At 49.0% G+C, this 14,240-nt stretch overlaps 1 protein-coding gene across 1 annotated transcript in view; it reads left to right on the forward strand.

Moving 5' to 3' along the window:
* The first annotated feature begins 488 nt into the window (after window positions 1-488).
* The window catches only part of mep1bb (meprin A subunit beta b), a 19,518-nt gene continuing 5,766 nt past the window's right edge, over window positions 489-14,240 (forward strand). The window contains exons 1-10 of the mRNA XM_056293240.1: window positions 489-558; window positions 642-685; window positions 799-877; window positions 2,295-2,412; window positions 2,580-2,758; window positions 7,752-7,970; window positions 8,355-8,507; window positions 11,271-11,486; window positions 11,603-12,070; window positions 12,241-12,420. Coding sequence (XP_056149215.1) covers window positions 489-558; window positions 642-685; window positions 799-877; window positions 2,295-2,412; window positions 2,580-2,758; window positions 7,752-7,970; window positions 8,355-8,507; window positions 11,271-11,486; window positions 11,603-12,070; window positions 12,241-12,420 — 1,726 coding nt within the window. The remainder of the gene's footprint in view (window positions 559-641; window positions 686-798; window positions 878-2,294; window positions 2,413-2,579; window positions 2,759-7,751; window positions 7,971-8,354; window positions 8,508-11,270; window positions 11,487-11,602; window positions 12,071-12,240; window positions 12,421-14,240) is intronic.

The following is a 14,240-nucleotide window of genomic DNA, read 5'->3' on the forward strand; positions in this document are numbered from 1 at the left end:
GCGATATACCGCGATTTCACAGGCCTGTCTCCTTTGTGCTTATGCTACTTCCTGTCTCAGTTTACGTTGTTGTGTTGGAGTGGAAGAGTCACGTGGCCGAAGATAGGCTACAACACTGTTGTCGTGCAGTCGTGGGGTTACAAAATGATTGTCACGAACCTTTACATGTAAACAAAAATCGGTATAGTGGTTCTGAGAATCGATACACTATCACAAACGATAATATCGCGATACTCGAGTGTATCGATATTTTCTCCCCCCCCCCCCTAGCATTTACCTTTTTTGATTTGACATATTGTTGCCAGTCAGTAATGTCTGTGTCCTCCTTCTCTCTTGGCTAGCCCACATCGAGCGTATCAGGTAAGCGCTCTTAGGAATCACAGAGTGAAACTAGTGGCAATTAACTTGAGAATGTTACACATTCATTTCCACTTTCATCATTGTGCTCAGCGCTTTAAAACACTTTAATTGGGATTGACATTGTGTACATGTTTATATGCTCTACAGAATATGACGTGGATGGTGGCCGAGACCTTGACATTTTTGACATCAATGAAGGTTTGAAAAATGGCCCTCCTCTTGTATTCTGCTATATTTCCTCTGACACGCCCGGACTGAAATGTGGGTTCTTGTTTCCACAGAGGCAGGGCTGCATTTAGTGGAAGGCGACATTGTACTTGATGAGGTACGTTGAGCGGTTTTTAATTCCTTACCAGCATTCTGCCACGTGACGTAAAAACATAACCTTGGTTTGTTATATTATCGCCACTTATTGATTGTGTTGAACTGCCGCTGCAGAGACAAGGTCGAAACTCCATCATAGGCGACCAGTACAGGTGGCCGAAGACAGTCCCGTACCGCTTGCAGGACGACCTGGGTAAGAAAGTCCCATCAACTCTGCATTTGCACCTGGAAACGTCTGAAATTCAACTCCACCCATGCAACAACTCCACACGTGTACTCTCAGATTTACAATTCAATGCACAGTACAGATGTACTGTTCAATGTAAGAATTTATTTGTATTTTTTGCTTGTGGTCCAGTGTGGTTCATCGTCTCTTCAGCTTACACCCCCTGCAAGCTTTTCTTTTTGGTCAGGTTATTTGACTCGGTTAATGCAAGGAGCTAAAAAGATGCAAATGATCACTATTTGGCAAAATATGTTAAGTTTGTGAGTTTGTACATATTAATCTGACTTGGTGCAGTAGGACAAAGAATACAAAGGACATGAACATATTAACTCATTACAAATGACATTACGTCATGCTTCGTCACCCCCTCCCAAGTTAAGGACTACTGGTCAGGGGTTCTTTAATATTTTTGAACGTGACCATATTTTTCCTAAAGCCTTAAACGACTAAACTTCGAGATGAATGAAATGTCATCAATTCATTAAATGTGGGGGACGTCCGGGTAGCGTGGCGATCTATTCCGTTGCCCACCAACACGGGGATCGGTGGCTCGAATCCCCGTGTTACCTCTGACTTGTTCGGGCATCCCTACAGACACAATTGGCCGTGTCTGTGGGTGGGAAGTCGGATGTGGCTATGTCTCCTGGGTCGCTGCACTAGCGCCTCCTCTGGTCGGTTGGGGCGTCTGTTCGGGGGGGGAGAGGGAACTGGGGGAATAGTGTGATCCTCCCACATGCTACGTCCCCCTGGGGAAACTCCTCACTGTCAGGTGAGAAGAAGTGGCTGGCGACTCCACATGTGTCGGAGGAGATGTGGTAGTCTGCAGCCCTCCCCGGATCGGCAGAGGGGGTAGAGTGGGGGTAATTGGCCAAGTACAATCGGGGAGAAAAAGGGAGGGGGGGTGATTATGAAATGTGGAATTCCTCCACTAAGAATGAAGAAAAAATGAGAGGTCATTATAGATGCTGTCAGGCTGATGTTTTTCTGACATTTCTAGTTCGGAAGTCATAAACAAACCAGAAATGAGTAGAACAAACATCATGTGTGTTCTGAAGTCAGTCCTATATTCATTGTCTGCTAAGTACAACCAGAATTAACACATCCGCAACATTATATGATACAAAACACATACATACATACATATTCTTAGAGGAAACTCCCCTTTAGTTTATAATGCTTGATTCCCAGCTATGGAGATAAGGAAGGGAATCACACATTTGAGAACATTTCATTGAAGTGGACCTTGAGCCTCGAAAGAGCATGGATAAATAAAGGAAGGCCTTGAGTGGATTTGCATAGTGCTATGGTCCATCACATAATGGCCTGTGGAGTTTAGAAGACATGCATTTTTGATTACAAGAGGAATGTTCTCTCTTCTTTGCAGAAATAAATGCAAAAGGTGTAATTCTGAAGGCCTTTGAACAGTACCGACTGAAGACCTGTATTGACTTCAAGCATTGGACTGGAGAGCCAAACTACATTTCCATTTTCAAAGGGGGCGGGTAAGGTTAAAAAGTTTTGGCTCCTTCATGCTGCTATGCTTTGGTTTAGGCTGCAACGCAAAATGTGCTTTCAACAGAGAGTGCTGCAGAATATCAATCAAAGTGTGTTTTTCAAAATGAGATGCTGAGAACAAAGTTCCTCGATGTTTTGCTTTTTCATCCAAAAGCTGTTTCTCCTCTGTGGGGAACCGGCGCATTGGGAAGCAGATGTTGTCCATTGGGAAGAACTGCGACCGCATTGCAACCATTGAACATGAGTTCCTCCATGCTCTGGGCTTCTGGCATGAGCAGTCCAGGTCAGACCGCGATGACTATGTCACCATTAGGTGGGACCACATCTCAGAGGGTATGCAACTTCTCATCATCTGTCAGCCTAGTTATGACAATGACTTTATTCATAAACTTTGCGTGCTCCCCTATATAGTTTCTCTCTATATAGGTATGATGCATCAATATCAATAAAATGGTGTCCTGGATAGGGTTCCGCCTGGGGACTCTATAGGGGACTTCAATGCTCAATGCTTCAGTGCTCACGTGGGTAACGATGGAGAAATCTGGAGGGGTGTGATTGGGAGGAACAGCCTCCCCGATCAGGACCCGAGCGGTGCCTTGTTATTGGACTTCTGTGCGAGTCACAGATTGGCCATAGCAAACACCATGTTCGAACATAAGGTAGCTCATAAGTGGGGTCCGCGGTGGTGTAGCGGTCTAAGCATCTGCTTTGTGTCGATGCAGTTGCCCACTGGGGACCGGGGTTCGCGCCACGATCTCGTCAGATCCGATTATGGCCGGACTCGATGAAGCAGCAATAATTGGCAGCGCTGTGTTCGGGAGGGGGGCAGAGTCGGCTTGTGTTCGTGACATGAATGCGTCTCTGTGTGTCGGAAAAAGCAGTGATTCGGCCTGGAGTCGCCTTGTCTCGAAAGTGGGGATGCGTCTCCTTCGAGACTGCCGGACGGAGAGATGAAGTTAGCGAACAGCATGCAGTACGAGGGTGGGTGTTTGAATTAAAATAGGGATTGATTGGCCACTAAAGTGGGAGAAAAATCAGAAATAAATTTATATAAAAAAAAAGTAGTTCATAAGTGTACGTGGTACCAGAACACCTTAGGCCAAAGATTGATGATAGACTTTGTAGTCACATCACCAGATCTGTGGCCGTATGTTTTGGACACTCGGGTGAAGAGAGGAGCAGAGCTGTCAACTGATCACCACCTGGTGGTGAGTTCCGGACAGACCTGGCAAACCCAAAGATGTAGTGAGGGTGAAGTGGGAACATCTTGCAGAGGCCCCTGACTTCAACTCCCACCTCCAGAAGAAGTTATCGTGTATCCCGAGGGAGGCTGGGGACATGGAGTCTGAGTGGGCCATCTTCAAAGCCTGTAGTGCAGATGCGGCAGGTAGGAGCTTTTGGTCATAAGGTCATCGGTGCCTGTCGAGGTGGCAACATAAGAACCCGCTGGTGGACACCGGTGGTGAGGGAAGCCGTCAGGTTGAAGAAGGAGGCTTTTCAGGCTTGGTTGGCTAAGGGGTCTCCTGAAGCAGCAGACAGGTACTGGGAGGCCAGAAGGGCTTCGGCGTTTGCGGAAGCAAAACTCGGGTGTGGGATGAATTCGTCGAGGCTATGGAGGAAGACTTTCGGTTGGCCTCAAGGAAGTTCTGGCAAACTATCCAGCGACTCAGGAAGGGGAAGCAGGGGATGACTCAATCTGTGTTCAGCCAGGGACGGGAACAGCTGAACCAGACTGGGGAATGGGGAAAGCTGCCAAGCAGTGGAAAGAACACTTTGAGGAGCTCCTGAACCCGGCTAACACGTCCTCAGTGGAGGAGGTAGAGTCTGAAGACTCGGGGGAAGCCCCACCCATAACGCTGGCAGAGGACTCTGAGGTAGTTAAGAAGCTCCTTGGTGGCAAGGCGCTGGGTGTAGAGGAGATTCGCCCTGAGACGCTGAAGGCGCTGGACATTGTTGGGCTGTCTTGGCTGACACGCCTCTTCATTGTCGTGTGGAGATCGGGGACAGTACCTGTGGAGTGGCAGACTGGAGTGGTGGTTCCCATATTTAAAAAGGGGGACCGGAGGGTGTGCGATAGTTATCGTGGCATCACATTGCTCAGCCTGCCTGGGAAAGTCTACTCTAGGGTGCTGGAAAGGAGGCTCCGACCGATTGTCGAACCTCGGATCCAGGAGGAACAATGCGGATTCCGTCCTGGCCGTGGAACAACGGACCAACTCTTTACAGAAGTGCTGAGGGGGGCATGGGAGTTTGACCAGCCAGTCTACATGTGTTTTGTGGACTTGGAGAAGGCTTACAACTGTGTACCTCGGAGCACTCTGTGGGGGGTACAGGGGCAGTTGCTACAAGCCATCCGGTCCTTATATAACCAAAGTGAGAGCTGTGTCCGCATTCTCGGACAAAGTCAAACACGTTTTCGGTGGGTGTCGGACTCCGCCAAGGTTGTCCCTTGTCTCCGATTCTGTTTGTGATATTCATGGACAGGATCTCAAGGCGCAGCCAAGGTGAGGAGTGTATCCATTTTGGGAACCTCAGAATTGCATCTCTGCTCTTCGCAGATGATGTGGGTTTTGTTGGCATCACCAGAACATGAACTCCAGCGCGCACTGGGGCGGTTTGCAGCTGAGTGTGAAATGGCCAGGTTGAGGGTCAACACATCCAATTTTGAGGCCATGGTTCTCTAACGGAAAATGGTGGATTGCTCCCTCCGGTTTGGGGATGAGTTGTTGCCTCAAGTGAAGGAGTTCAAGTATCTCGAGGTCTTGTTCACGAGTAAGGATAGTATGGAGTGAGAGATTGACAGACGGATTGGTGCAGCATCAGCAGTAATGCGGACGTTATACGGGACCGTTTTGGTGAAGAAGGAGCTGGGCCAGAAGGCAAAACTCTCACTTTACCAGTTAATCTTCGTTCCAACCCTCACCTGTGGTCATGAGCTTTGAGTAGTGAACGAAAGGGTGAGATCGCAGATACAAGCGGCTGAAATGAGTTTCCTCCGTAGGGTGTTTGGGCTCAGCCTTAGAGCTAGGGTGAGGAGCTCGGACATCCGGAGGGAGCTCGCAGTAGAGCCGCTGCTCCTTCACGTCGAAAGCATCTGATTAGGATGCCTCCTGGGCGCCTTCCTTTGGAGGTTTTCCGGGCACGTCCAACTAGGAGGAGACCCTGGGACAGACACAGAATTTGCTGGAGGGACTAAATGTCCAATCTGGCCTGGGAACACCTTGGGATCCCCCAGGAGGAGCTGGAGGGTGTTGCTGTGGAGAGGGACGTCTGGAGTGCTCTACTTACTTGCTGCGACCGCGACCCGACCCCGGAGAAGCGGTTTATGATGAGATGAGATGAGATGAGACATCAATATTGTCATCATTCTGAATACTTTGCATCTTTTCAAACTGACATATGTTGTGTGAAATGTAGCTTTCATCCAGCAGATTTCTGTCAGATTTTTCAGACCACTCATACTGTAATTAGACGTACAGATGACCATATTTTCCTCACACAATGCTTTTTTTTGGGGGGAGGGGATTTTCTCCCCAATTGTTTCCAGCCAATTACCCCACTCTTCCGAGCTGTCCCGGTCGCTGCTCCACCCCCTCTGCCGATCCGGGGAGAGCTGCAGGCTACTGCATGAGCTGTTGCGATCTAGTGTGAAAAATAACACACACAATAGAGACTGGAATAGACCACCACGCCACCCGGACGCGTCCCACAACACTTTTTTAATCAGGCTTTTATCTATAATATTGTAACGTGCATGGATAAGAAGACACGCTGGCCGTTGGCTGGCGAGTCTGACTCTTTAGTCGAGCGGTTAGCGATGTCTCCTGCGGTGCGGGCGACACGGGTTCGCTTCCCGGCCGCGGCAGTTCCTGTGGTTGCGTTGTCCCCCGAATTCGCTACAATATAAAAGGGCCCTGACTTACCAGCTAAAACATGAACGGCATTTTAAAGTTAATATTGTAACATGCATGGATAAGTAGATACGTTGGTGGCTAGCTGAGGGCTCTGACCCTTCAGTCGAGCGATTAGCGATGTCTCCCGCGGTGCGGGCGATACGGGTTCGCGTCCCGGCCGCGGCAGTTCCTATGGTTGCCTCCCGAATTTGCTGCATTGGTGTCAGAAGTGGGATGGTGAGACCGTAAGGCCATCGGAGGCGTGAAGGAGCTGATATGCATGAGCCCGGGGATTAGATAAACTATAATAATCAGGTCATAAACAAATCAAGCCATTCATTTTTTTTTAAATCAGAAATAATTTAGGTACAGAGTGCACCGTCCTGTCAGCAGGAATCCTTCCGGTCTTTGAACAACATTCTGCCGTCGATGCACACAGCGACTTATGAGGTCTATTGAAACATTTAAGCTTTCATTTCTTTTCACTATTTTTGTTCTTACTGTAACCGAGCTATTTCCTCGCGCGGTGCGGGATTCGCTCCGGGTTGTACTGCACCACAAGGCGACGTCGCTAACCTGTGGCGGAGCCAGAGCGGGGGCATGGGGGCGGTCGCCCCAGGGCCCACAAGGTCTGGGGGGGGGCCGTTTGGAGCTCTGTTGCCGAATTTACGAGCGTCCGTAAAGTCGGCTAATGATAAAAAATACAGTGCAGTATGGGGGCCCCTATACATAAATATTGTAACGTGTATGGATTAGAAGACACGCTGGCCTCTGGCTCGCGGGTCTGACCCTTCAGTCTAGCGGTTAGCGATGTCTCCTGCGGTGCGGGCGACACGTGTTCGCTTCCCGGCCGTGGCAGTTCCTGTGTATGCGTTGTCCCCCCGAATTCGCTACAATATTAACGGCCCCTATAAAGGCTACAGCCTTCTTTACGACTATTCATGAATGCATCGGAGCTGTGATCCAGCTGTGAGGATAACTGCGTCACACTGCCAGAAGGGGGAGTGAGTAAGCATTTTTACACTTGACAGCTCCGCCACCCCCTTTGTGCTGAGGCCCACGCTCCGCCCCTGTCGCTAACCGATTGATCGGCCAGTGAGTCTTTTTGTAGGTTACAGTAGCCACCCTGTCCCGGAAGTGAGCCTTGGCGCTTCGTTATTTCCTCGCTTGGAAGAGACACTTCCGGATCCCACCACTGTAACCCAGCTATTTCCTCGCCTGGCGCGGGATTCGATCTGGGGTTGTACTGCGCCACAAGGCGACATCGCTAACCGCTCGACTAAAGTGGGCCGACCCCCTGGCGATCGGCCAGTGAGTCTTCTTGTAGGTCACATTAGTCGGGATTTGGGGTCTTTGCAAGTGGTCTGCGGCTCATACAAGGAATGAAAGGGGGCCAATGCCTGTTTTATTTTGATTTTTGTCTGGCTCAACAGGTAAAGAACACAACTTCAACACCTACAGTGACACCACCTCCAGCTCCCTGGGTGTGCCCTATGACTACGGCTCCATGATGCACTACAGCAAGACCGCCTTCCGCAACGGCACCGAGCCCACCATCGTGACCAAGATCGCCGCTTTCAGTGACGTCATCGGCCAGCGCATGGAGTTCAGCGACAGTGACCTGCTCAAACTCAGGCGCCTCTACAACTGCTGTAAGTAAGCGTCACCGCGCCACGGCGGCCACTGGGTGGCCGGTGCTGGAGGTCACGAACACATAACCTCCAACTCACACTCAACGCATAGTGCTGCAAGGGCATTTTTCCATGGAGGAAACTGACCCCTAAAATGTACAGGGTCTGTTTCATTTATAGATTCTGGGTTTTTTATTTCAATTTGGGAAGCTGAGATCCGTTGGGAGTGAAACCGTGACTCTCTCTAACTGCATGCCAAGAGGCGAAACGTGAGAGTTTACAACGGGACAAAGTTCTGGGACAGCTGCTACATTAGCTGGGTTATTATTTACCTTGACGTGTGTGTGTGTGTGTGCGTGCGTGCGCGCGCGCGCTGCACGTGTGTTTTTATACACCTCCATCTAGCCCGTGCCGTAACATTCCTGGACTCGTGTGACTTTGAACGTGAAAACATCTGCGGTATGATCCAGGGACCAGGAGACCAGGCTGACTGGCTCAGAGTAGACCAGGCTGCAGGAGGGCCCGGCACCGACTACTCCAACTTGGGCAAATGCTCCGGTGAGAACACGGACCACCGGCATATATACAGTACAGCAGTGGTCCTCAACCTTTTTGGGGCCCTGGACCCCCTGCGTATTGTTGATCTACCCTGAGGACCCCTCCACCTGATCTTGGGGGAGGGGGGTTGCAATTTGATAGAAACAGTAGAAACTGCATTTTAAATTGCATTATAGCATTTATTCACTCTTTGGGGCAAAAATAAGAGCTTTCAGTTGTAACTTAGATATAGTTAACAAAACAGAATTCTTATGCAGTAACTTTCAGATATATGTAACTAAACAGAATATGTATTCAGTAACTTTCAGATATATGTAACTAAACAGAATATGTATTCAGTAACTTTCAGATATATGTAACAAGGCAGAATATGTATTCAGTAACTTTCAGATATATGTAACTAAACAGAATATGTATTCAGTAACTTTCAGATATATGTAACAACACAGAATTTTTATGCAGTAACTTTTAACAATGCAAACGGGAGCGAGATCTCTTATTAAAATACAATAAATTACACTTGTGAAACAGATGTAATTAGAGAAAAAAGTCCTGTTACCCTTTATAGTTTAGGTAGATAAAGGTCTCGGTCACATTTGAGTAAAATAATCCTATTTCTATAAATGTCATAGGATCTTTTTTTTAAAGATATTTTATTTTCACGGACCCCTTGCAATTACACTACGGACCACTAGGGGGCGTCCAGGTAGCATAGCGGTCTATTCCGTTGACTACCTACACGGGGATCGCTGGTTCGAGTCCCCGTGTTACCTCTGGCTTGGTCGGGCATCCCTACAGACACAACTGGCCTGGTCGCTGCACTAGCGCCTCCTCTGGGCATCTGTTTGGGGTGGATGGGGAACTGGGGGGGGGGAATAGCGTGATCCTCCCACGCACCACGTCCCCCTGGTGAAACTCTCACTGTCAGGTGAAAAGAAGTGGCTGGCGACTCCACATGGATGGGAGGAGGCATGTGGTAGTCTGCAGCCCTCCCCCGGATCAGCAGAGGGGGTGGAGCAGAGACCAGGATGGCTCGGAAGAGTGGGGTAATTGGCCAGATACAATTGGGGAGAAAAGGGGGGGTAATTAAAAGAAAGCTGGGTAAACTACGGTCCTCAGTGGGTGATCATCGTTAGGCAGCCAGCTACCAATGTGGGCCATATTTTCAGAACAGTATTCATTTATACATTTTACCCCTAAAACACACTAAACTTTCTTCATTTTAATACTATTTACGTTGATGTTTAAACTATGTTTTTTTTGTAATCAAGATATAAGTCAGCCCAAATAAAGGTGGGGAAACAGTAAAAGACCAGTGGTCCTCAACCATGTCCTCAGGTACCACTGGTTACTGCTGGTTTTCTAGTCCACTAGGTAGTTCATTACATTCACTCGTCGTTCCAGTTATTCCAGCCTACAGTCAGGAAGGTGTTTACACCTGGAAAGAATGTAATGAATGACCTGGCAGAATAGAAAACCAGCAGTACTGGTGATATCTGAGGACCTGATTGAGAGCCACTGGTTTAGGCCATATCAACTCTTCTCTTATAATAATTTGTTTTATTTAGAGAAAGCATATGACAGGGTGCCGAGAGAGGAGGTGTGGTATTGTATGAGGAAGTCGGGAGTTGCAGAGAAGTATGTAGGAGTGGTGTAGGACATGTAGGAGGGCAGTGTGACAGTGGTGAGGTGTGCGGTTGGAATGACAGATGGGTTCAAGGTGGAGGTGGGATTACATCAAGGATCGGCTCTGAGCCCTTTCTTTCTTGTTTGCAATGGTGATGGACGGGTTGACGGACGAGATCAGGCAGGAGTCTCCATGGACGATGATGTTTGCAGATGACATTGTGATCTGTAGTGAGAGTAGGGTGCAGGTGGAGGAGATCCTGGAGAGGTGGAGGTGTGCACCGGAGAGAAGAGGAATGAAAGTCAGTAGGAGCAAGACGGAATACCTATGTGTGAATGAGAGGGAGGACGGTGGAATGGTCAGGATGCAAGGAGTGGAGGTGACAAAGGCGTATGAGTTTAAATACTTGGGGTCAACTGTCCAAAGTAACGGGGAGTACAGAAGAGAGGTGAAGAAGAGAGTGCAGGCAGGGTGGAGTGGGTGGAGAAGAGGGTCAGGAGTGATTTGTGACAGAAGGGTACCAGCAAGAGTTAAAGGGAAGGTTTACAAGATGGTTGTGAGACCAGCTATGTTATATGGTTTGGAGACAGTGGCACTGATGAACAGACAGGAGGTGGCGCTGGAGGTGGCAGAGATGAAGATGCTAAGATTTTCACTGGGAGTAACGAAGAAGGACAGGATTAGGAACGAGTATATTAGAGGGACAGCTCAGGTTGGACGGTTCGGAGACAAAGCAAGAGAGGCAAGATTGAGGTCGTTTGGACATGTGTGGAGGAGAGGTGCTGGGTATGTTGGGAGAAGGATGCTGAATATGGAGCTGCCAGGGAAGAGGAGAAGAGGAAGGCCAAAGAGGAGGTTTATGGATGGGGTGAGGGAGGACATGCAGGTGGCTGGTGTGACAGAGGAAGATGCAGAGGACAGGAAGAGATGGAAACGGATGATCCAATGTGGCGCCCCCTAACGGGAGCAGCTGAAATAGTAGTAGTAATAGTAGTAGTAGTAGTAGTAGTAGTAGCAGTAGCAGGAATAGTAGTAGCAGGAATAGTAGTAGCAGGAATAGTAGTAGCAGTAATAGTAGTCCTATAATAATTGGTGAAACAGTGCATTGAGATCTGATGTGCTGTTACGATCCACAGGCTCGGGCTATTTTATGCACTTCGGCACAGGCAAAGCCAAAGTGCACGACACAGCCCTGCTGGAGAGCAGGCTGGTCTACCCGAAGCGAGGATACCAATGCCTGCAGTTCTTCTACTACAACAGCGGGGGCCCTAAGGACACACTGAAGATCTGGGTCCGCGAGTACGACAAAGCCAACCCCAAAGGAAAGCTGCGATTCGTCCAGACCATAGAAGGTGAACGTCATTGAATTCGTTCGCTGCTCTCTCGTTCAATGTAGGGACTTCATTCTATCGGTGAAATCTGATCACGTACCAGCTTAGACTTACAGTACCTGGATCTTGTCTTACAGGTGAGCCTGAGGAGCTGTGGCAGCTGCACCACGTGAGTCTGAATGTTAACAAAAAGTTCAGAGTCGTATTCGAAGGGACCAAGGGGGGCTCCGGACCCTTGGCTGGCGGGTTGTCCCTGGACGATATCAACCTCTCTGAGACCACCTGCCCAGAGCACGTGTGGCGAGTGAAAAACTTCAGTCACGTGATGGAGAACACTCCGCCGGACACACCCATATACAGCCCCCCCTTCACCTCCAAGGAGGGCTACACCTTCCAGATGGGTCTGTACCCCAACGGCACGGACGGTTACTCGGGTCAGTTGTCGGCCTTCGCCCACCTAGTGGCCCGTGCCGGCGACACCGGGCAGAAGTGGCCATGCACATGGAAACAGATAACCATGATGCTGATGGACCAGAATCCACACGTTCAAAAGCGCATGTCCAACCAACGCAGCATCACCACCGACCCCAGCAAGAAGATTTCAGGTCAGGAAGCTGCGATGCAGCCATGTGTAAAGTGCCATGAGCTCATACGTGTTATGTCAAATCAAAATACGTCTGCTGACCAACTCTGAAAGAGCATACATATATGGATTGTCAAGAGTAAATATGATCACTGCAACAAATGCCCCCCCCCCCTTTGTTTTAACTCATAGGCTCTGACAAGTTTTACTGGGATGACCCTCGCAAAGTTGGGAAAGAGGTGACTGGAGCTGATGGAAGCAAGTACTTCCGAGGGCCGGGATCTGGCACGTCAGTGTACCTCACCCACCAAAGAGCCAAGAGCAGGGACTTCATCAAAGGAGGAGACGCTCTCTTTCTGCTAAGCATGGAGGGTAAGACAACCTATTAAAGGCTGATATTAACCCTATTAAAGGCTGATATTAACCCTATTAAAGGCTGGTGAAAGGAGGGATTATCCTGTAGTGCTTCTCGAGTGTCGGTGCCGCCACTGCTGTGGCTTTACGGGGAATCGCCAAGGACTCTGCGCTCTTCTTTCCCTTCTTTCCTGCAGAAATAAAGACAACAAGGTGTCAGTGAATATCAGATTTCATTATGTGTTTCATCCAGTTTGCTTTTCTAAGAGGACAGATAAGAAGGACACGACACAGACCCCCCGTCACAACCGCCGTACATCTTGTGCTTGCTCACATTGTCACGTAACATCGGGAACACTCTGGCTTCTGTTGGCTCCCAGTCTGCTGTAAATCTTTTTTTTCTCCTTAAGTTTTTTTTTCAATTTTCCCCCTTTTCTCCCCAATTGTATCCGGCCAATTACCCCACTCTTCCAAGACGTCCTGGTCGCTGCTCCACCCCCTCTGCCGATCCGGGGAGGCCTGCAGACTACCACATGCCTCCACCGATACATGTGGAGTCCCCAGCCGCTTCTTTTCACCTGACAGTGAGGAGTTTCACCAGGGGGACGTAGCACATGGGAGGATCACGCTATTCCCTCTAGTCCCCCCCCCCCGAACAGGTGCCCCGACCGACCAGAGGAGGCGCTAGTGCAGCGACCCAGGAGACATAGCCACATCCGACTTCCCAAACCACAGACACGGCCAATTGTGTCTGTAGGGATGCCCGACCAAGTCAGAGGTAACACGGGGATTCGAACCACCGATCCCCGTGTTGGTGGGCAACGGAATAGATCGCCACGCTACCCGGACGTCCCCTACATTTAATGAATTGGGGCGATCAGGACACACCCACATCCAGCCTCCCACCCGGAGACACGGCCAGTTGTGTCTGTGGGGACGCCCGACCAAACCGCAGGTAAAGCAGGGAATCGAACCGGTGATCCCCGTGTTGGTAGGCAACGGAATTGATCGCTACGTTACCCAGGCACCCCCAAGTCTGCTATACATGTAGCTACTTCTTAGAAGATAGAATGTCTGCAGACCCACTATACCGTTTCTTGTTGGATACATTGTAGCCCTGGTGGAGGTCCGTTCTGTGTGAAAACAGTTCAGCTACATGCAGCAGCATTTCTGTTCTGCAGCTCTTTGTTGTGATACGTTTTACTGTTACTGACACACTTCTAGCAGAGGAAAGTACTTCTGAGCGCTAAGTACAAATACTGCTCAGTTACGTGCAGCGTTGCCATCATTTCAGGCCCCTTCGAGTTGAACATTTGAAACAAGCACACTTGGAATTTTAAAAAGAAAAATTGTGACTCATCCACATGTTCTCTTTGAAAGTGTCACTTGTGCTAACAAACTGAAAAGCTGCCAACATTCAAAAGTACACGTTGTCCACCGAGTGTTTTCCAGCCAGACAGCCAGCACCGAGGGCGGGAAGCAGTCCCAGTCTCAGTGTTCACAAAAGGGAATATTTCCTTTGAATAATTATTAACGCTTGTTAAAGCAGTGCCAGAACAAAACTGAAAACCAACTTCTTTCCTCCGTTAGTAGATACCATTTCATTTGCCAAAAAGTGATATTTTTTTTTGTCTAATCTTTCATAGACTTCAGTGGAGTGTGGCCTGATGCAGTTTGGAGTGCTTCCCTATGGGATCAAAGAAGGTTGAATCAGTTCATCTGGATGCAACGTTTATTGACAGGTACCTTTCATCACCTATCTGAGTGACCTCTTCAGTCTGAACTGAAGAGTCAGACTAGAGGATCAAAAGATTTTGGTTTGACTGAAGACGTCACTT

Source organism: Lampris incognitus, chromosome 14, assembly GCF_029633865.1.
Source record: "Lampris incognitus isolate fLamInc1 chromosome 14, fLamInc1.hap2, whole genome shotgun sequence".
Taxonomy (NCBI): domain Eukaryota; kingdom Metazoa; phylum Chordata; class Actinopteri; order Lampriformes; family Lampridae; genus Lampris; species Lampris incognitus.